Source organism: Solanum verrucosum, unplaced genomic scaffold (genome assembly GCF_900185275.1).
Source record: "Solanum verrucosum unplaced genomic scaffold, falcon-dt-bn FXZP01000279.1, whole genome shotgun sequence".
Classification (NCBI taxonomy): domain Eukaryota; kingdom Viridiplantae; phylum Streptophyta; class Magnoliopsida; order Solanales; family Solanaceae; genus Solanum; species Solanum verrucosum.
Window position 1 is genome coordinate 152922 of NW_026020289.1, and position 21444 is coordinate 174365.

The window sequence follows — 21444 nt, forward strand, 5'->3', positions numbered from 1 at the left end:
GATTAGTCACTTTGGTGTGCTTAGGTGGACGTCCACATGGCGTTATTATTAATTACATGTTGGATGCCACATATTAGTTTATTAAAAGGAAGAGTAGAAGTGATCCAATAATTAGACGGAAGGGGTAGTTTTGAGCCCAAAAATAGTTAAAAGATATATTTGATCTATTTCAAATAGTTGGAGGGAAATTTTAATCCTTTTCCGTTTAATTTATTATGCCACATAATAAAGATGATGACATAAAGTTAATTATCTAGCATCTACTAGTAAATACATGCTAAAAGTTGAATGTACTAAAGATTAATATATATAAAAAAAAAAATGATAAAAGATAAATATAACTTTGTTTCACGAGTACAGAAACAATTATGACCCTTCCCTTTTCTGTAGTTTTATTAAAGTTTACCCAAATCCCATTAAAGAAAACACACTGACACAAAATTGATAAATCCAACATTTTATTCCCCAAATCACATCTTCTAGCTCCTAGCACCAACAAGCCTCTCTCTCAAAATCTTCAGCCCCATGTACCTACATTACATTTTAAACAAATCATAGTCAGCAACTATGCAATTACTTCAACATAAAATGTTTGTCAAACTTACCTCCCAAGCATCATGACAGTGGCTTGAGGATTAGTGCCAGGGGAGTCAATAAATGTAGATCCATCAATAACTCTCAATCCATCAACCCCAAGAACTTTATAATCTCTATCAACCACTTTCCCAACTTGACAACCTCCATGGTAATGCCATATGGTCACTACAGTGTCAATACAAAATTGTTCTAAAGAAACAGAGGCACTCAAATGTCTTGGTCGCAAATTGAGTGGAAAAGTTAACATTGTATCGAATAAGGCTTGTGCAGTTGTAAAAGGGTATTTAAAATCGAATAAAGATGTTGATTCTATAACCTTTGCTATTGTTCTCATGCCTTGGACACATCTTTGTAGGTCTCTGGGATCTTTGAAGTAGTTGAAAGTTACTAGTGGATTATCATTTGGATCTTTGCTACTAAGTTGAAGAAAACCAGTTGAGAATGGTCCTGCAAGTTTTTCTAGGATGACACCGGCTTGTATTGGGGAGTTTAGAAAGCGTGGGTTGATCACAGATGGGTCCAGACTCTGCACCATATAAGAAAAAATGGAGAAACTACATAATCAGATATGTTTCACTATGAGACGTATTTTACCATTAATTAAGAGTTTTTTTTATCATATATTAAAGAAGATACATCTAAATACATGTATTTTTGCTATCAGATACACTAAAATAAGATGAGAGGTAGAGCAGGATTTGTTAGGTATCATTGATACATGTGAATCACACTAGATACATATATGTATTTGTATGTATCTGAAGTAATTCACATGTATCCGACATATCAAATACATAGGAGAGTGGTGAGCGAGATGGGAGGGAAACGGACGGAATTTGTCATGTATCCAAGATACATGTTAATTCATTTGGATACAGTGTATTTAGAACAAATTAAATCTAATTTTGACTCATGTATCTCAAGATACATGTATCTAGACATATCTAAACGAATTTAGACACACCAAAATCTCATAAAATTTGTAATATTGCAATTAGAGTGTATCAAAATAATTAGCTCCTAAACTAGTAAAATTTCTTGTAAGTTTCCCAAAAATTTACATTTACTTCTCAATCTTAGATAAACATTTTAACCCAAACAAAAGAAAAAAATCCACTCCTTTCCTTCTGTTTTTTTATTCCATAGCATATTCGTAAATGTATATCTCATTTAATTTGATTTTATCTAATATTCATAGCCTTTGATTTTAGGTGTGCATAAGTAGACATTTAAATTTGTATAAAATTGTATGCACTCACATTTTATGTGACATAATACACATGAGACACGAATTGTCACGTGGAATGTCTAACATTTTGAAGAGTGGTCTAACCTGATTAGCTATCCTTGCAAAATCATTGACCATTGTGCGCAACCAATCCAACTCCAAAGGCCCACTAGAAGCTTCAATGTAACTTTCAAACTCAGTAATACCAACCACTTGAATGAGGGAAACTTCAACGGGTTTAGGAGAAGGAATAATGACAGCATTCATTGGGTTATCTGACATACCCAGACCAACCATGGGTTGATCCAATAACACAGAGATTCCATGGGCCTTTAGTTGTTCTGCTGGCCCAATACCACTCAACATCAACATTTGTGGGCTTCCTAATGCTCCAGCAGACAAGAGGACCTCATTCATGGGTCCTTCTTTCAAATAGGCCAAGTGACTATTACCTTTTGAATCTTGAAAACGCACTCCATTAGCTCTTGGCTTCCTTCCTCCAACTTCATGTACAATCACGAATGACAATGTTATTATTTGATGAATTTGATATTTTTGATCATGCTTCATATAACATGTTATTAGTAATACTCTCTCCATCCCATTTTATGGGGTGAAGTGTATAAATATCCATTTAGGTGCAAATATATCCCATAATTTTGTGATTTAGAATGAATATGTATCTTTCGTTACAAAAAATAATGCATATATACCTCTATCGTCTAACAAATGGTGCTATATTACCCTTTTTGTTAACATATTTATATTTACTTAATTGAAAAAAAAAAACTATAATACTGATATTCTAACTTCAAAAATGTCACGTGAATTAAAAATTATCCTACCCCTTTTTTAATTGGGTTCGGTCTAGGTGGGTGAAAAAATGGATGATGTAATTTTTTTAAGCCACGTGACATTTTTGGAATTTATATAAAAGCTAAGTATATTAATGAAAAATGTAAATATAAATTATTTGTCAAACAATAAGGATATATATATCTACACCATTTGTTAGACAACACGAGTATATATGCACCACTTTTTTTTTTTAACAATGGATATATGATCTTCTTTAAAAATCGCAAAGTTGAGGGGTGTATTTGTCCATTTACCCTTTTTATTATGCCCAATTTGTAAAAAAAAAAAAAAAGAGTATTAAGTTAAAGAAAAACATAACAAAGGAAAATATTTAAGCAGTTACCTGCTGGTTTGAAGATGATTTGTTCGACAGTGGCATATAACAGAAGACTAATTTTGGTAGGATCAGCATACTCCAACAAATCAGCAGCAGTATGTCTATGTCCTTGTGAATCAAATATACTTCCACCAACTTTCGTCCCATACAAATGTTCATACGTAAAACCATTATCCGGTTTCACTCCTACTTCCAACAAACCACTCTTCACCGCAGATTGCCACTGCTTTACTTGAGGCTCAAACGCCACTTTCTTTTCCACCCATTCATACGAATCATTCACTACCTTCTCATTCCATCCCACTTTCCTAACGTACTCCGCACTCGCCCTCGTAAAGAACCCCGCATTAATAGCTGAGCCACCACCTAAGACGCGGGCACGGTGGTTGAATACACCGTCCGTGGAGATGAAAAGTTGCGAGGGCGAGGATGGAGAAGTGTTAGCTAAATTGCTGGAGAAACCATTGATGTTTGTGATATTGGGGTTTCCATAGGGCAAACCACCTCTTTCTAATAAGAGAACATTGAATGATTGTGAGAGAGTTGCTGCTAATGCACAACCACAAGTTCCTCCTCCTATTATGATGTAATCGAAGGAAATAACCTTTGGTGCTGACGTAGCATCTCTCGTAAATGTGGAATATGGGGCTGCATGCATATAAATTAAACAATTATTAATCTCCCAATTCTATGACACATTTTTTTATTTCATAAATATTTAAGTGGAATATGGGGCTGCATGCATGTAAAAACTTTTCGAATTTCTTCAACTTCGCTTCAGTCGAAACGGAGAAAGTAACTTTTTAGAGTTAACTTATCCCTTTTGTTTCAATTTGTTTATCTAGTCTTGATTTGACATGAAGCTTAAGAAAGTAAATGAAATTTTTTAATCTTAGCTTGTGGTATTAAACCAAAGATACATAGAATATCATAAAATATCTTTTTATCTTGTGATTTCAAACATGTCGTGTGAAAATTTAAAATTAAAGAATTATAAAAAAAAGATAATATTTTTTTTAAAAAAGAGTAAGACAAACAAATTGAAATGAAGAAAATGCATATATAAATAATAAAATTAAAATGAATTGAGTTAGCTAATCCCTTGACTCGATAGAGAAGGTAGGGATGACAATGGGGTGGGGTGGGTTTAAGGTTGTGTGGAGCAGGTGGGATGCGGGTATATGTGATTTTATGTGAGTTTTAACTTAATTTTAACTTTTTACATGTTATAAGAGTGATAAAACATTATTTATTAAGATAATTTCTTTAAAACTACTAAAATATTCAAAATAGTTCAATAAAAAAAATACAAATACATGTTTCTCAATTGACCTCTAAAAAATAAATTTTTAAGTCACTATCCTATTAAATTAATACAACTTCATGAAAAATAAATTTATTTTTAGTATCAAACTTAACAAGAAAAAGAAAATATTAAAAAAATTATGTTGGGCAAATTCATGTGGGGGTCTATATGGGGCGGGTTGAAAATAAATAAAATTATTATACGGGGCAGGATTAATTAAAAATTTTGCGGACTAAGCTCAACCCACCCCGCCCCACCCGCACGGCCCCATTGCCATCCCTAAGAGAAGGAGAACAAAGAGTCGCTACTTGTTTGAAAGTTTCAAACTTTTAATTCTTTCTCCACCACAATAGTTCCATTTCTAGGTGAAGGGCATGAAGTTATATTACCCTCAACCTCATAAAAAGCCCGTTGAATACAGTGATATTCCTCACAAAAAAAATTCCGTCCAATTCATGACGAAGTCAGAATTTTTATTAAGAAAGTTTAAATTATGAAGAAATTAATATATGAAAAATTGAAGAGTGTTCAACATTTACTATATATACATCAAAAATAATTTAATCATATATAAATAATGTAATTTTCACTGAAAGAAGTTTGAATGACCCTCCGGACCTACTTAGCTCCAACCCTCTATGTAATAGTGATTCTAATACACAAGATTGATCCGTTTGAAACTTGATCCATGATGCATGACCTTTTTATTGATTTTGATGGTAATTTTTTTTAGCACCAATACATTTTAACTTGTTATAGTAGGTAAGTTGTCTTATTTTTAAGTTACCAATTTTATTTTTATTAACAACTACTAATTGCAGTTATCTTTTAGTTGATTTGATCAATATAAAACTAAACTCATTTTTCTAGTACCCATCTAATTAGTATATATATTTTTTTTAAAAAAGAAATTGTAACTACGTACAAATATATCTTTAAGACAAAAGAAAATGGAAGCAAAGAGAATTATTATGGAAATTAGAGCATGAAGAGATCACAATTACCTTTCTCAGAGAAACAAGGAATGGAAAGAATGAGAATTCCAAAAAAATATGAAAATATAAAGGGGTTCCAACTTGAGCTAACCATATTCTATTTCTAGAATTATATTTGGACGTGTGATAATTAAGAAATGTTATATATAAAATAAAATAAAGAAATAACAAGTTGATCTTCTTATGAGACCATTGAGAGTAGTTATGAATTATGATTATATATAGAGGCAAAATATTTGAGATATGCTAAATCGGAATTGTTGTTCAACAAGTCAAAATACTAATTAATTATCATCATGTAAATAGATAAGAAAGTTGGTAGTTGAAGATTTGATGAAAATACGAAGCACTCACCTGCCCAAAATAAACCTCATTAAATGCTTCTTACTGCTAATTGACAGCTAGTTAATGAAAAACAAAAGCACAAAATATCATATTCCTTAGCACTATTGAATTTCATGCTTCTACTGCCTACTGCTAATTGACGGCTAGTTAATGCAAAAACAGTTGAAGTGTGTGATTATCTTATCTAAAAGCTTAAGTTATTAGAAAAATTATATTTTTATTAGTTAATTATATTTTCAACACTCCTCACATGCGATGCTGATTCTTTTTTTATGAGTTAGATAAAATTTCTTTTTTAATATCATTAGTGACAATGAGATTCAATTTCAGAATTGAACGTAAATAGAGGAAGCTTCAACATTAATGAGAGAAGAAACTAAGAGAAAAGAAGTCTTTGTATTGAGATTGAAAAGTGGGTAAATACATGATCACTACGCTATATATACATGTATAATTCGTCTTTCACATTTTGTAACTAACAAATTGACAAGTTGTTATAACTACTATACACTAAAAGGACTAAACTACCCTTCCTACTTGTAGCTAACTTCAACAGTTCCTACCATCTTCTTGTATCTCAACAAGAATGACCATATTGAAATGTACTCTCTCTCAAAATCTTAAGTTTTTAATTCATCCACTTCATAACTAATAAGGGTAAATGATAAATTTATTAAGTCAATCATTGTTTTCTTAATAAGTGTGTCAATTCAAAAGTGGACAAGTAATTAGGGACAGAGGTAGTATGATCATTTCATTCAAAAATTTAAATTATTATTTTATTAATTAATTATATTATCAACACTAATTTAAAAGTAGTATTTGATTTATCTTTCATCTTGCTACATGCCGGATGGAGAAAAAAATCAGTGGTACTCCCTCCGTTTCAAAAAAGTGACATAGTTTGATTTGACACGGAGTTTAACACAATAAAAAAGACTTTTGAATCTTGTGGTTCTAAATCAAAGTTATGTCAAATATACAAATTTGCCCTTTAATCTTGTGGCCTTAAACATGTCACGTAAAAAGAAGATCTCGTAATAAAATGGGAAATAGTGAATTTTTTAAATGAATTTATGAGATAATATTTAGCTAGAATTATGGGTTTGCAATTTTTTAAGAGTAAATAATTATTTGGTATTCTAGTCATGATTAAGACCTTCATTAAGGTAATTAAATCTTAGCTTTTATGACATGTGGCTTCCATCCAAGTAGAAATTTGGAGAAATGAAGAGGTGCCTCATCCGATAAAATATTGATAGCGTCCTAAATATTTATTAAATAAGAAAATGTGTTAATTCTTTTTTAGATGAATAAAAATAATATATGTTATATAAATTGAAATAGAAGGATACAATATAATTTAACAGATAACCAATAGCTTAATTCGAGAATTGAGTTCAAATGCTTCAAGTAATATTTTTAAAAAAAAATTAAATGCATTTATTTAAGTTAAATATAGGACATTAATTGAACTTTTTGACCCTAAAAATAAATCAACTAATAAAAAATGTACTTAATTATACCTCATTACTAATTAGTGAATTCTCAAATTAAATATTTTGCTTACATTTCTGGTTACGACAAAGTATAGTTAAGTTACAATGAGATTCACAATTCAACTAAAGATATAAAATTATACTTGGGATAATGACACTTTTGGTTCTCAAATATTGATAAACAATTCTTATTTTTGTTATTGTGATCAGTGGCGAAGCCAGAATTTTCAATAAGGTGGTTCAAAATCTGAAGAGGTAAATACACGAACTAGTTGAAGGGGGTTCGATATCTACTGTATATACATAAAAAATAATTTTAACCTTATATAAATAGTAATATTTTACGCCGAAGGGGTTCATCCGAACCCCCTAACAATATGTTGGCTCCGTTCTTGGTTGTGATATATGATTAAGCGTATATAATCTTCAACTAATTCTAATATACACTTTTGATCTTTATATGTTTGTGAACTTTTAAGAATTTTATAAATTATTAACAGTTAAACTTTTTAGTTACCCATATATTATCTTTAATTTGTAATATTACTTCATATTTCGATCGAGGATAATAAGTTCTAAGAAATAATCTAAATATAAGATATTTTTCTTATATTAAGTATTTAAAATTATACATATAGTTAAATAAAAGTTAAATATATTTAGACAAATATCATAAGGTTGTTCAAAATCAGAACTCATCAATAATAGATCACATTATAAATTTATCATATTAACCATTAATTATTAACTCAATATTTCAAAAAAAAAGAAAATATTTTATTTCTGATTTACTTAATAATCAAACCTATGGAATGAGTTTTATGTTTAAAATAAAATTCACATAATAAATAATCCAGCCAGCTAATTGAATATAACTGTAATGAGTGGCATACCATGTGCCTCATCTTGTACTCTTCAAACACAACCTCAAAAGTCCCAACATAACGTTGGTCCTTCCTTTAGCTAAAATGTGTAAACTGGAGAAAGTTGTCCTGTCGAGTTCATAATAGACTTATTCATCCATACCGACAACGATGATTATAATGAAGTGATAAGTATATCTTTATATTTAAATAGATGTCTCAAATTTGAACTCTGAATATATAATTATCTTTGTCATGAAATGTTTAATCCTTAATATATATGAAACTTTCGACACAAATACATATTTAATCAGATTGTAATATGAATAGCGAATACCGAATAAGAAAAACTTCATTAACTGAGCAACACTTTGGACACAAAAGTGGTTCAACAATAAAGATGCATAACAACAATTGGTGTTGAATTGTGATATGTAAAGGAACAATTAAGGGGAAAAAAAAGGAGGGCACCACTAACTACTTTTCGAGTTTTTGTTTAAAGCATATCAACCACTCGCAATGTATTTAAAATAGGAAAAAGAATCCCATAATTTTGTCATTTAAGGCTAATATATCTCTCGTTATGAAAATAATTCATATATTTCTTTCTATTACTAGATTTTGTTGCCCGTGCTATGCACGGGCCCAATAACATAAATGGTATGTTTTGGGGCTAATAACGAAGTTTTTGAAACGATTGTTTGCGTGGATAAAGGAATAAGTTTTTTTATCACAAACCTGTACTTTCTTTGACGCTATTGAAGGCACAATAAGACTACCCACATACAACATTTTTGAACAATTTTATGTTGTCAATTATCACGATTTAATTTATAGAATCAGTGAGATTTTTTTTCTGTTTTTTTAATAAATATTTTAAGTTGTCAATTATCACGATTAATTGTATTTTATACATAATTTTTAACGATAGATTAATTTCAAGAATCAATCGAATTTTTTTAAATGTATTTATTTTTGAAATATTTTATGTTGTCAATTATCATGATTTATAGTATTTTTACGATAGATTAACTTCAAGAATCAATGGAATTTTTTGTATCTTTTTCAAAACATATTTTATGTTGTCAATTATCATGATTTATAATATTTTTACGCAATTTTTAAATATAAAAAATTTTAAAAAATAAGACAAATAAATTAAAATGGACCCAATATATGTTATTTTTGTTGTCTCAATTTATGTGACACAAATGAAATTTGGAGAGTCATTGAATATTATATATTATACTTGGGCATAAACTCTCTTACGCACGGGCCCAATAACTATTATTTTTTGTCCTAATGTATGTGACACAGATAAAATATAGTGAGCTATTTAAATTTAATATGATTTTTAAATATTTTAAGTTGTTAATAATGTAATTTATAATATTTTTACGTAATTTGTAAATACTTAATATATATTACTCCACTTGTCTCAATGTATGTAGCATAGATAAAATTTCAAGAGTTAATCAAATGTTGTTAATTGTTAAGATTTACAATACATTTTACATAGTTTTCAGTAATTTGACATTAAATAATACATATTACTACTTTTGTCTCATTTTATGTGACATTGATAGATTAATTTAAGAATCAGTCAATTTCTTTTTTTGTGCATTTTTAATAAATATTTTAAGTTGTCAATTATCACGATTTATTGTATTTTATACATAAATTTTAACGATAGATTAATTTCAAGAATCAATCGAAATTTTTTATATGTATATTTTTTTAAAATATTTTATGTTGTCAATTATCATGATTTATATTATTTTTACGATAGATTAACTTCAAGAATCAGTGCAATTTTTTGTATCTTTTTCAAAACATATTTTATGTTGTCAATTATTATGATTTATAGTATTTTTACGCAATTTGTAAATATAAAAAAAAAAATTAAGACAAATAAATTAAAATGGACGCAATATATGCTATTCTTGTTGTCTCAATTTATGTGACACAAATGAAATTTAAAGAGTCATCCAAATTTGCACTTTTTTAATTTTTTTTTTTTAAGTTATTCATTATTGTGATTTATAATATTTTTATGTAACTTTCAAATAACTTCCTAATTTATGTGATATGGATAAAATTACAAAATTAACCCTTTTAAAATGTCTTCCAGATATTTTAAGTTGTTAATTATTATTATTTTTAATACTTTTTTGATAATTTTAAAATGATATATGTTATTTTTTCTGTCTCAATATATGTGACCCAGATAGAATTTTGAGAGTCAACCTATTTTATGGTAGAATTTTAAATATTAAATATTTTAAGTCATTTGTAAATGATTTATTATATTATATTATTATATATTATATTATATTATATTATATATTATATATACTCCCTTAGAAAATAAAGATATATTATATAGTAGAAAAAAAGATTTATAGTAGAATATTATATAAGTAGAATATAGGGAGTTTATGATGGGACATTCAAATGTCCCATCATAAACTCACTCTTATATATAAGTAGAATATAGAAACATGAAGTGGAGGACGACCAATGTTAGTTTTGAAAATTAGCCTAAATTCAAGGGTAAAAGAGTAAATTGACTTATCAATGATTTAATGTTAAAAATAAAAATCTAGAAGCATCTGTTTCTTTCTCTTTTTTTTTCCTATTACATTCCGGATCTCCTTTATTATAAAAAATCTAGAAACATCTCCTTCTTCTTTTTTCCGAAAATTTCTAGAGTATGATTGTGAGAAAAAAAACTATCGAAGTATTCATTCAATTCTCTACAGAGTTTCAAGAACTTTCTTTAGAATTTAAGGTATGATTCTCTCTCAATCTTTGTGCAAATTGCCTTAACGTCAGATTGTTTCTCTACTCTACTTCTTACTGTCTTCTTTCTTCTCTATTGTTCTTCATCTATTTAGTTGTTTGAGTTTTATTTGTCATGAATGAACCCAACTTACTTGACCACTTCTACTTTTGCAGACTCAAATCAGCTGAAGTATTTTGTTATTTTTTATTATTGTTGTTGCATATCACCCACAACAATTCCAAATTGGTCTAAGACGCAAGCTTTGTTAAAGAATGACAAATGTACCACATCGGTGGTTAATGAGATGGGTGGACTCCTTATAAGGCCTGGGCAATCCTCCTCCCTTTGAGCTAGCTTTTGGGGTGTGAGTTAGGCCTAAAACCTAATTTAACATGGTATTAGAGCAGGGCCCATTTTATCCGATGTTGGGGCCCCCAAAATCAAAATTGCCCACGCACCCAGATGCTAAGCACTGGGCGTGAGGTGGGGTGTTAAAGAATAACAAATGTCCCACATCGGTGGTTAATGAGATGAGTGGACTCCTTATAAGGCTTGAGCAATCCTCCTCTTTGAGCTAGCTTTTGGGGTGTGAGTTAGGCCTAAGACCTAATTTAACAAGCTTCAATAATGGTGGATTTCGAAGATATTATTATTTTTTGATTCGGTGTGTAAATTTCAATTTCGATTTCATAAAATCATAGTTAATCAAATTTTCAGGTTCCAATTTCTTGTTATGTTCCAACATTAGAGTCTCAAATGCCTACCGGTAGACACAAAGCTTCTCTATTTAGTAGATGAATGAGGACAAGAAAATCTTAAAAGAGGTAAAGGAAAAGACCAATTTCATTTTATAGCTCTAGGATTTAACTTGATTCTACAAGTTTTATTGGAATTTCTATAAAAACAAACTCAGTTGTTTTGTTTATTAACTTAACACAATTTGAGAAGAATTTTTTTTTGAACGTCTGTAAAATCGTCAATATCTCTGATGGTGCCTACTCCGCAAAAGCACAAAGTTGAAGGGAGCTCAACGAGTTACTTTCTAAGCTACACTAATATAACTAAGCATAAATTTGAGAGTTTAATATTAGATGAACATAGAGGTCCTTTGGTATAAAGGTTAATATTTTGGGATGAAATGCAAGACCATTTTATTTTGCATATGATTAGGGGTATTAGTTAGTTATGAGATTATTTATCCCATCATTTGCACTAAAATGATTAAATAAGTTATCCCACGGGATAACTAATCCCATGAAACAACCCCTTAGTGTAGTAATTCAATGGAGGTGATTAAAGAATATTCAGGACAATTACTTGTTCTAACTCTCTTTTACTTTTTTTTTATGGTTGTGTAGCAAAGCTGGATGATTTAGAGCTTCAATCACATAGGTGTGTAAAGAGCCCACCATATGAAATTGATAGAAATTATGGGACAATATTTTGTATGCGGCATGATCTCAAACTAGTTAATGGTGAGTCTTGATAGTATAGTATTTAAAAAATTTACAATTAGCTTATTAATTAGTACTACATATTATACACATCTAGGTTGTATAGGTGTGACAACAGATTGACATATTTTTAGGTCGATTAGGGATGGGAAGTATATGTACTTGAATAACTATAAGCGAACCCCTCTAGATGTTTCAATGCAGGCTTTGTTGCTCTTTTCAGCTATACACATTAAGGGAGTCCACAACTTCAAGATTTCCATTCGAAAATTAATCTAATCTCTATACTAACACACAAACACATCTAATTTTAGGCGAAGAATTAAACACCAAAAAGGCTAGACTAAAGTCGTGTAATAGGAGAAACTGTTAAGTTGTTGTTTGAAGTGTTTTCTTTCAAATGCATAAAGAGAGAGGTGAGTGAAAAGACAATTTTCTATTTAGTGTTTTAGGATATAATTCTTGCATCTAGAGATTTTATTGAAATTTCTAGAAAAATTAACTTTGTTGCTCTGCTGTAGACGTCACAGAAATTGAGAAGGAAAAGAAATTTGATGATTTTATAGTTAATGACTTCTGAAATAGTCTCTGCTACTTGACATTGATTGGATTACATTAAGCATTGATATTGTAGTGGCAAAAATGTGCATTAGAATTTGAAGTTTGTTGTAATCTTTCTTTTTTGACATAGGTAACTGTTAAGTTCGTTGTAATCTCTATTTATTATTGTTGGTGTTTTTCCTTGGTGGACAGGTCTATTTTCTCTAAATTCTTGCAAAGTTTTCTACAACCAATTATTATTTCATGTTTACTTCTATTTATTGTCATATTTCGGTATTTTTAAGATTGAATTTGAATCAGTGTGATGTAAATATTATTAGATGGGTCCAAGTTTGATTTCAATTTTACTAATTGCAGGCGATGGACTAAGAGTACCTAACTTTGTAAGTATAACTATCTCAAGATTTGATCCGTTTTCCCCTTCAACCTGTGATTTTCATTTCTTCATCCTATATGCTTTTGTGTTTGATGCATTCTTTGCCGGTATATTTTGCTGAGCCAACATGAAAGTTTACTCACATTGTCCTACATAATTTGGACTACCAATAATGGAATCTATGTATTATAATAATAACTAAATCACGAGTCAGAAAAATTCTCTTTCAATCTATTTGTTTCTGTCACTGACTCGTGAGCTTCTCGATTATTCATTCTCTCTCTCTCTCTCATGCTCTTTTTTGCTCCTAGCTTTTTCTTTCTGTAATCCTTTGTTTATATAACTGTTCCCTTACTCTCTGTTTCAGCTAATCCACACTATTAAAATTGGAATTTTGAACATTATAATCGATCTCTCAAAGAATATCTAATCAGATTGTTCCTAATTTCTCCATTCGAATTGTTCTTGAACAACCTCCTCTCTCTTAAAAATAAATAGGAGAATATGTAGCACCGTTTGAGTATTTACTTAGTGTTTTTTATTTGATGGAAAGATATGATGGTTTATTATGAATAATATTAAATGGTTTAAGAAAGTAGAGAATAATGAGAAATCAGAAAGGTCGTCGTCATTAGGAGAGTACAAGCGAGCAATGTCATGGTCCAAGTACATATTATCATCATAAAGGGGGAAAGGTAGGATTAATGGACTCGATATGTCGCAGCTTTATATAGGAAATAAGTTTGCTTCGGGAAGACATAGTAGAACTTTCAAGCACATGGAATTGACTACTGAACTCATCACAGTAAGCATGATTCCCCATTTTCTTTAAAAAAAATTGAAAATGATACTCTGAATTATAGAACTATAATGAAATTTACAATCAATCTTTATTTATCCAATTCAAAGATTGATGTTTGTTGTCCCAACCGTTCTTTTAGTCTCAATCCAACCATTTTTTTTAGTCCCAATCCCGTAAGCAAAGGGCTGACATAGAACTAAGTTTTTGTGTTGTTGGTTCTCTCCAAAGTATAACATTTTTGTAGATAGACTTTGGTAAATGAAAAGAATTGTGTTATCATTCCTTATGAAGGGACTTTTTCTTGTCAAGTATTGTAAGTTCATAATCTGATTGTAACATGTGATTTTTTACCTGCCTTAATTGATTAAACTGTAGTAATATTTTTGTGGAATCATTATAGGTTAAGATTAAGTAACGACATCCTGAAGTGATTTATCACATTTTAGTTGGTTTGAAGTCAAAGAAGAAGAAAAAAAGGAACTCTAGAAAGTACTACGAACTGCAAATTTGTAATAACATGACGACACTAAGATTACTGTCATTGAGTTGTGAAAGTTATGATGTCTGGTCCAAAATTTAGGATTAGAAAAAGTAGTGTCTTTCATATATATTTATATTAACAACTCCATAATACTTAAATATATCTAATATTATTATTATAGACTTCATTTGCTGCAATTGCCACAAGTATACTAAAATTAATTAAAGTAACTTTTCCTTCTTTCTCTGGTGAGGTTGCATAGTCTGTTGATGCTATCATCCAAATGCATAATCTCCTGCAAACCTGAAAAAGTAATTTAGGAAGTCATCAGTGGGGAACATCCCATATTAGTCAATCCTATGCTTTAAAAGTTGATGAATAGTTCTGTAGGACTTGATGCATCTTTTTTATCTCCTAAAGTAATCAAGAAGGCCACACGTACTCTCTTTTATTCGCAAAGTTAAAAGTGCAACTACCTTTAGGGGATTATTGCTATATTAGCCCCCCCTCTCTCTGATTCTGCCTACCTTTACAGGGATTGCAGGTTTGCAACAAGTTGCAACTATATACGTATTGGCTTTGATGAATTTACATATCCTTTTTCCTTTTCTAATGGTCACCTATCCCAGACCATACCATGTTTGAACATTAGCTATTCATTCAGAACGAATGATTAGTCATGCATTTGTGAAACCTGGTCTTGCATCTCATCTTTCTTGTTCCCGAAGTCATTACAAGCCTAACTTCATCGTTTGAACTGTGAAAGGGGTTATTTTCATGATCTTGACAAGCTAAGATAATCTACATGAATAGGATAAGGTGGTGTGGTATTCTTCAGGTAACAGTCTGATCCCACCCCTTCCTGTCTCTCTTCTGAATGCTGATATCTTGTATTGGTGATCATTCTGCTTCTTATCTTTGTAGAGTTTTGTTCCCGCTTACTTGGTAGTGGTCAAAATAGAAATTTCTACTATATAGAAGAGGGAAGCAAGGGACGACCAAGGCCAAAATGGTAATTTTACACGAACAAAGGCAATATCTCCACAACTCTAGAACACATGAACTCTAGAATCATCCGATGCTAGATATATAACCCACACCGCTCTAGAATCATTTGATGCAATAAATTAACCCACGGTAAGTTCTTCCATCTCTCTTGTTGTTCCAACAACAATGAAACATATGGATTTCAAGTCTGCACAGTTATTGAGATGTTTTATTTGCTAGAGTTGCATTTGCTTCAAAAACCTATCTGGAATGCTTCAAATGTTCTAAATTTAAAGATGAGCAAGTGCTCTAGGAACAACTTAAGAGAGCATGATTGGCATCCAGTTGGATCAAGCGACTTTGGATAACCTTCTCCTCCCGTCACCGGTTGGATCAAGTTATTTATATGATGTGACTTCAGTTCTTAGGTTATTGAAATCATTCATCAGCAAAGAGGCGTGTTTTGTTCCCTTAACTCGAATAAGGAAAATTACAAGCTTAATAGATTTGAGGCATGTTGTGTTCAGTTAACTCGAATGAGGAAAATTACAAGCTTGATAGATTTGAACATAACTGAAGTAACTCCTCATCCATGTCTAAAACCTTCCAAGTGCCTTGCCCTGATCAGATCGCTCCCGAGTCTGCTAGGGACTCGTATGATGCAATATACTATGCCAAGGTTATGTATCTTGACGTATGCCTTTTCGATTCTCCCTAAGAGGCCTTCAATTTATTACTTGTTTCTTTGCATTTTGATGCTTAATACATACACAGAAGTTCACTACAAGTTCATGTTCAAGAATATGGTAAAATATTTAGGCATTCTTCCAAAATTTAGCTGATTGGTTAAACATTGATCATTGATGACATATTGCAGGTTGGTCGAAGGTTATCTGAAGTCAAAAAGATGAAAGTATGTAGTGGGCTGAGCTACGAGAAGCTGTCATTTGAGGCTTGTAGCCACCTTGCTCGTAATAAAAATTTCCCTTCAAAATCTCCTGGACAAGCTCTCATCACTTAGCAAGTGAAGCTCTAAAGCTTGCTTCAAGAAACCAATCAGGAAACAAAGATCAGCAGATCGTGTTATACGCAGGAAAGCTGGATCTTTCAATTGAGAATGAGAAGCTCAAAGAACATTTACAAGGTATGCAATGGAGAGTGCTAGAATTGGAAAAAGTTTGTAGGAAAATACAAAATCAAATGGCAAAGATCTTGAAATCAAGAGTATCAAGCCATAACTATGCCAGATCATTACCTCGACTATGTTCTTGAATGATATTATGAAATCCAATCATTATAACTTACTTTATTAATACTATTTTTTGAATTTTTCTCTCAATGTAAATATCAAATAAAAAATTAGTGCTTTGTTTAAATAGCAAAAAGTACTACTACTACTACTTCTACCCCAGCACTTGACTTTTTTGAGGTGCTAATAGAAGAATGATTGGAGGTAATCAGTTGTGTTTTGCAGAATATAAAGTTTTGGTTGTATATAACAAGAAAGGAACAGTTAGGGGTCGTTTGGTTTGAAAATGAGTTATGATGGGATAAGTTATGTTGGGATAAGTTATGTTGGGATTAGTTATGATGGGATAAGTTGTGTTGGGATTATTTTTTATTGAGTGTTTGGTTTGTTGTATTCAAAATAATAAATTTTAAGAACAATTTATTTGTTTACAAAAATACCCTTCATTAATGTAAAAAGTGATATAACAAAAGGGTTGAAAGAGACATTTTTGTCATTTACCTATTTTATCCCGGGATAAGTTATCCCGGGATTACTATACCACCCAAGGAGAGGGATAACTTATCCCGGTACTAATTATTAATCCCGGGATAAGTTATCCCGAACTTGCCAACCAAACAACAAAATAAGCGGTACTATAATTTAATCCCGGGACTATTTGTTATTATACCTCACACCAAACGAGCCCTTAATAGTTTTGGAAAAGGAATTAAGTACAATTGAAAAGCTTAATTATTATTTGTGGGAAAAAAAGTGATTATTCCATGAGATTGTCCAAAGAAAAATGATAAGGTAAATCACTTTTCATATCATTTCCATATTGTAAGTTGCTATAGAGGATTTTTTTTTTACCTTATAGAAAATCTAATTCTCTAAGATAAATATGTCTCTTTAGTGCTGGCTTTCATTCATTAACATAAAAGTAACAAGATTACGGACCAAAATTTTCATTTTTGTATCATTTGACATTGACAAATGGTGTTGAATCATGGCAATAGTGTAACATTTTTAGTCACATTTTGTTAGATCTTTCATTGTAAGAATAGTGTTATCGAGCATATTGCATTTTTCCTCTGTCCAATAACTCCAATTCTTAATTACTACGGGAGTTTGATGGTGCGGGAATTGATATACTTTGCTAATAAATTAAGTAGATTTAATTATTTGTAATTTCAGAGCATAAAATTCAAAATTCAGTCTCTACATTCAGTAGTATTTTCTGCAAATATAGTATTGACCTGCTTTATATTAGAGTGACTTTTCAAAGCATAAAAATATAACCACTTCAAAGTTAAATGTTGGGCCCGTGATATCACGGGCCATACTCATCTTTTATATATATATATATATATATTTCCACGGTTAAACAAATGACTAATTCGTATATATGTAAGTGATTCATATATATTCACACTCATTCTTCATCGATCTTGTCTATTATTAGTAGTGTTGTTGCTTTCTCTTTCTAGGAATTTAGTGAGAAGGGAGAGCAATACTATATTACTCTCTCTTAGAGATTACAATAATTCATTTGACTATAAAAATGAAGATACATCTACAAAACTGTGGCGATGCGATAAACACTGGTTTTAAACGAAAGAGGAAATACATAATTACCCCATGGAACTTGTATCCTTTTTTTAAGTAGACACCTTAAGTTTGCGGGGGTCCTATTACACCACGAAACCATCCAAAAGCACAATAAATACATCATTTTGACCCGTTTCAAACACATCAGTGTTGTCACGCAGGTTGGGCGCGTCAAGAAATAAAAAAACAACATCCAACCAATGTTAAAACGCCATGTGGCATTCCCAATTTGAATTAGCTTCTTCATTAAATAGATCACCTTCCCAAAATTCTCCATTGTTAGCCATTGGAGATCTGCAATTTCTCATTTTAATTATTTTTTTTTGTTTAAAATCTGTGAAATCAATTTCCTAAGGTTTTGAGGGAGAGATGTCAAATGCAAGACAAACGAAATACGCATCAAACAATGTAAAATAAACTAACGACTAATCACTACAAAATTCACTTACAATGTAAAATAAACTTTTTCTCAAAGATTTTTCAAATAACTAACCTATGAGCCTTCACTTCTTTGTTCCGACACCACTATTCAACAAATTTCAACCAACAATGTTACCAACTAACTTTGCCTCATGAAGTTTCTTAGGGTTTTGATCGGTCAAAGAGAGAGAGACGAGGGTAGGTGAAAGTGAAATGGGTTGGAAATTTCTTAGGGTTTGGGTTATGGGTTAAAAAATGAATGGGTTAGGATAAAACCCGGCCTTTGTTAAATGGGTTGGAGGTGTGGCACACGCTCTTGGATTGAGAGCACTGATGGTGAAAAAATGATGTATTTATTGTGCTTTTGGATGGTTTCGTGGGGTAATAGAACCCCCGTAAAATTAAGATGTCTACTTAAAAAAAATGAATAAGTTCAATGGGGTAATTGTGTATTTCCTCTAAACGAAATATTAAATCAATCATCACTTGAAACAATCCTACTATATTGACATTAACTGAGATTCATCCTTATGACCATGAAACTTTATAGGATGATCAATAGACTATTTCAGGTTCCTTCTCAAGGCTTCTTTGGCGGTATGATACTCGAAAATTAAAAAAAATAATAGGTATAAGTCTTAACCAACAAAAAAGATTTGTGGAAGCTCACGAGAAATTGGAGTTATAATCCAACAAAATATTCATGAAACTGTCAAGACCATTTTCGTCCACCTCCTCCCCTCTCCAAAAAGCAGCGCCATACTTGAAGAGTTCAAACTCCATTGCGTCCGCCAAAGAGCTTCATGCTCATCTCATCAGAACTCAAAAACACTCTGACCCTTTTGTTATTTCAGACGTTATTAGATTCTACTCTCTCTTTCCGACGTCTCTACACAAGGCCCTTGTTGCTTTTAATCAAACTGAACGACCAACATTGCCAATTTGGAATTACATGATTCGTGGGTTGTCTAAGAGTCATCGACCCATTGAAGCACTCCACATGTATGACAGAATGCGTCAACAAGGATTCCCTGGAAATAACCTCACTTTCATTTTCATCTTTAAGGCTTGTTTACAGCTTTCAGATATTGTACTTGGACGTGCAGTTCATGTTAATGTTCTGAAACTTGGGTATCAGTCCTACTTGTATGTCTGTAATGCTTTGATTTATATGTATGGTTCTTGTGGTGATTTAGTTGGTGCTGGAAAGGTGTTTGATCAAATGTCTGAGAGAGACTTAGTATCATGGAACTCATTGATTTGTGGGTATAGTCAATGTAATAGATATCATAAAGTATTGGGTCTTTTTGCTTCTATGCAGGCAGAAAATGTGAAGGCGGACGCAGTGACTTTGGTGAAAGTACTACTAGCTTGTAGCTATTTAGGGGATTTTGACACTGCGGATTTTGTGGCGAAGTATATAGGGGATAGTTGTGTGAGAATTGATGTATACTTGGGAAATACATTGATTGATATGTATGGTAGACGTGGATTAGTTATCTTAGCTGAAGAAGTTTTTGCTGAGATGGAGGAGAAAAATGTGGTTTCATGGAATGCCATGATAATGGGGTATGCTAAAGCAGGGGATTTAACGGCTGCAAGGGAACTTTTTGATAAGATGCCCAACAGAGATGTGATTTCTTGGACTTCTATGATCACAGGATATTGCCAAGCTAATCGATCTTCAGACGCTATTGCACTTTTCCAAGAGATGATGGCAATTAGGGTTAAGCCTGATGAAGTCACAGTTGCTAGTGTGCTTTCTGCTTGTGCACGTTTAGGTACATTTGATGTGGGTAAGGCAGTACATGATTATGTTTGTCAGCATGACATTAAAATGGATATTTACGTGGGGAATGCACTGGTGGATATGTACTGCAAATGTGGATCTGTTAATACAGCCTTGGAAGTGTTTTTGAGCATGAGGAAAAAGGATATTGTTTCTTGGACTTCGATAATCTCTGGCCTTGCAGTGAATGGATTTCATGATAATGCTATTCAGCTCTTCTCGCAGATGTTAAGAGAAGGTTGTAAGCCAACTCATGGTACTTTTATTGGCGTACTACTTGCTTGTGCTCATGCAGGTTTGGTGGACAAAGGTTTGGAATACTTCGAGAGTATGGAAAAACATCACGGATTGGTGCCAGAAATGAAGCATTATGGATGTATTGTTGATTTGTTTTGCCGATCTGGTAATTTAAATAGAGCATTTGAGTTTATAAATCTTATGCCTATGGCGGCAGATGTGGTTTTGTGGAGAATGTTGCTTAGTGCTTGTAAACTCCACGGTAATCTGGTTCTGGCTGAAATTGCTGCAAACAAACTTCTTCAATTAGATCCTGATAATGGTGGTAATTATGTTCTGTCATCAAGCACTTACGCCACTGCAGAGAGGTGGGACGATGCGATGAAAATAAGGCAATTGATGGATGAGGGTGCAGTACAGAGGCCACTAGGCTGGAGTTCAATTGAAGTAGATGCGATTGTCTAGCATTCAATGAACCACGTCTTGGAAATGTAAAGTACCTGAAACAAAGGTTTCTTTCACATGGTACTATTTGCATAGATTATCACGAGATCCAGCATACCGGTTACGTGAAACTGAAGTGAATATCATGTGAGCAAGACTTACTAATCTCTAGCTGCCCTTTTGGATAAAGAAAAACTTAATATGAGTTGCCAACTTACGCATGAGTTAGGTTTGCTCATCT

General features: G+C 31.7%; 2 protein-coding genes and 1 pseudogene across 2 annotated transcripts; 2 read left to right on the top strand and 1 right to left on the bottom strand.

The window, feature by feature from the left end:
• Window positions 1-419: 419 nt before the first annotated feature.
• LOC125834441 (protein HOTHEAD-like) lies at window positions 420-5517 on the bottom strand. Its single transcript, XM_049513596.1, has 5 exons — window positions 5331-5517; window positions 3027-3668; window positions 1931-2328; window positions 606-1123; window positions 420-531 (listed from the first exon to the last, which is right to left on the bottom strand). Exons 1-5 carry the CDS (start codon window positions 5413-5415, stop codon window positions 480-482), a joined length of 1695 nt encoding a protein of 564 aa, XP_049369553.1. The 5' UTR covers window positions 5416-5517; the 3' UTR covers window positions 420-479.
• A 10287-nt stretch (window positions 5518-15804) lies between these two features.
• LOC125834364 (BTB/POZ domain-containing protein At3g22104-like) lies at window positions 15805-16871 on the top strand (annotated as a pseudogene).
• A 2565-nt stretch (window positions 16872-19436) lies between these two features.
• On the top strand, window positions 19437-21318 carry LOC125834327 (pentatricopeptide repeat-containing protein At2g22410, mitochondrial-like). The gene has a single exon (XM_049513478.1). The coding sequence runs from the start codon at window positions 19437-19439 to the stop codon at window positions 21222-21224; it is 1788 nt and encodes a 595-aa protein (XP_049369435.1). The 3' UTR covers window positions 21225-21318.
• Window positions 21319-21444: the final 126 nt, after the last annotated feature.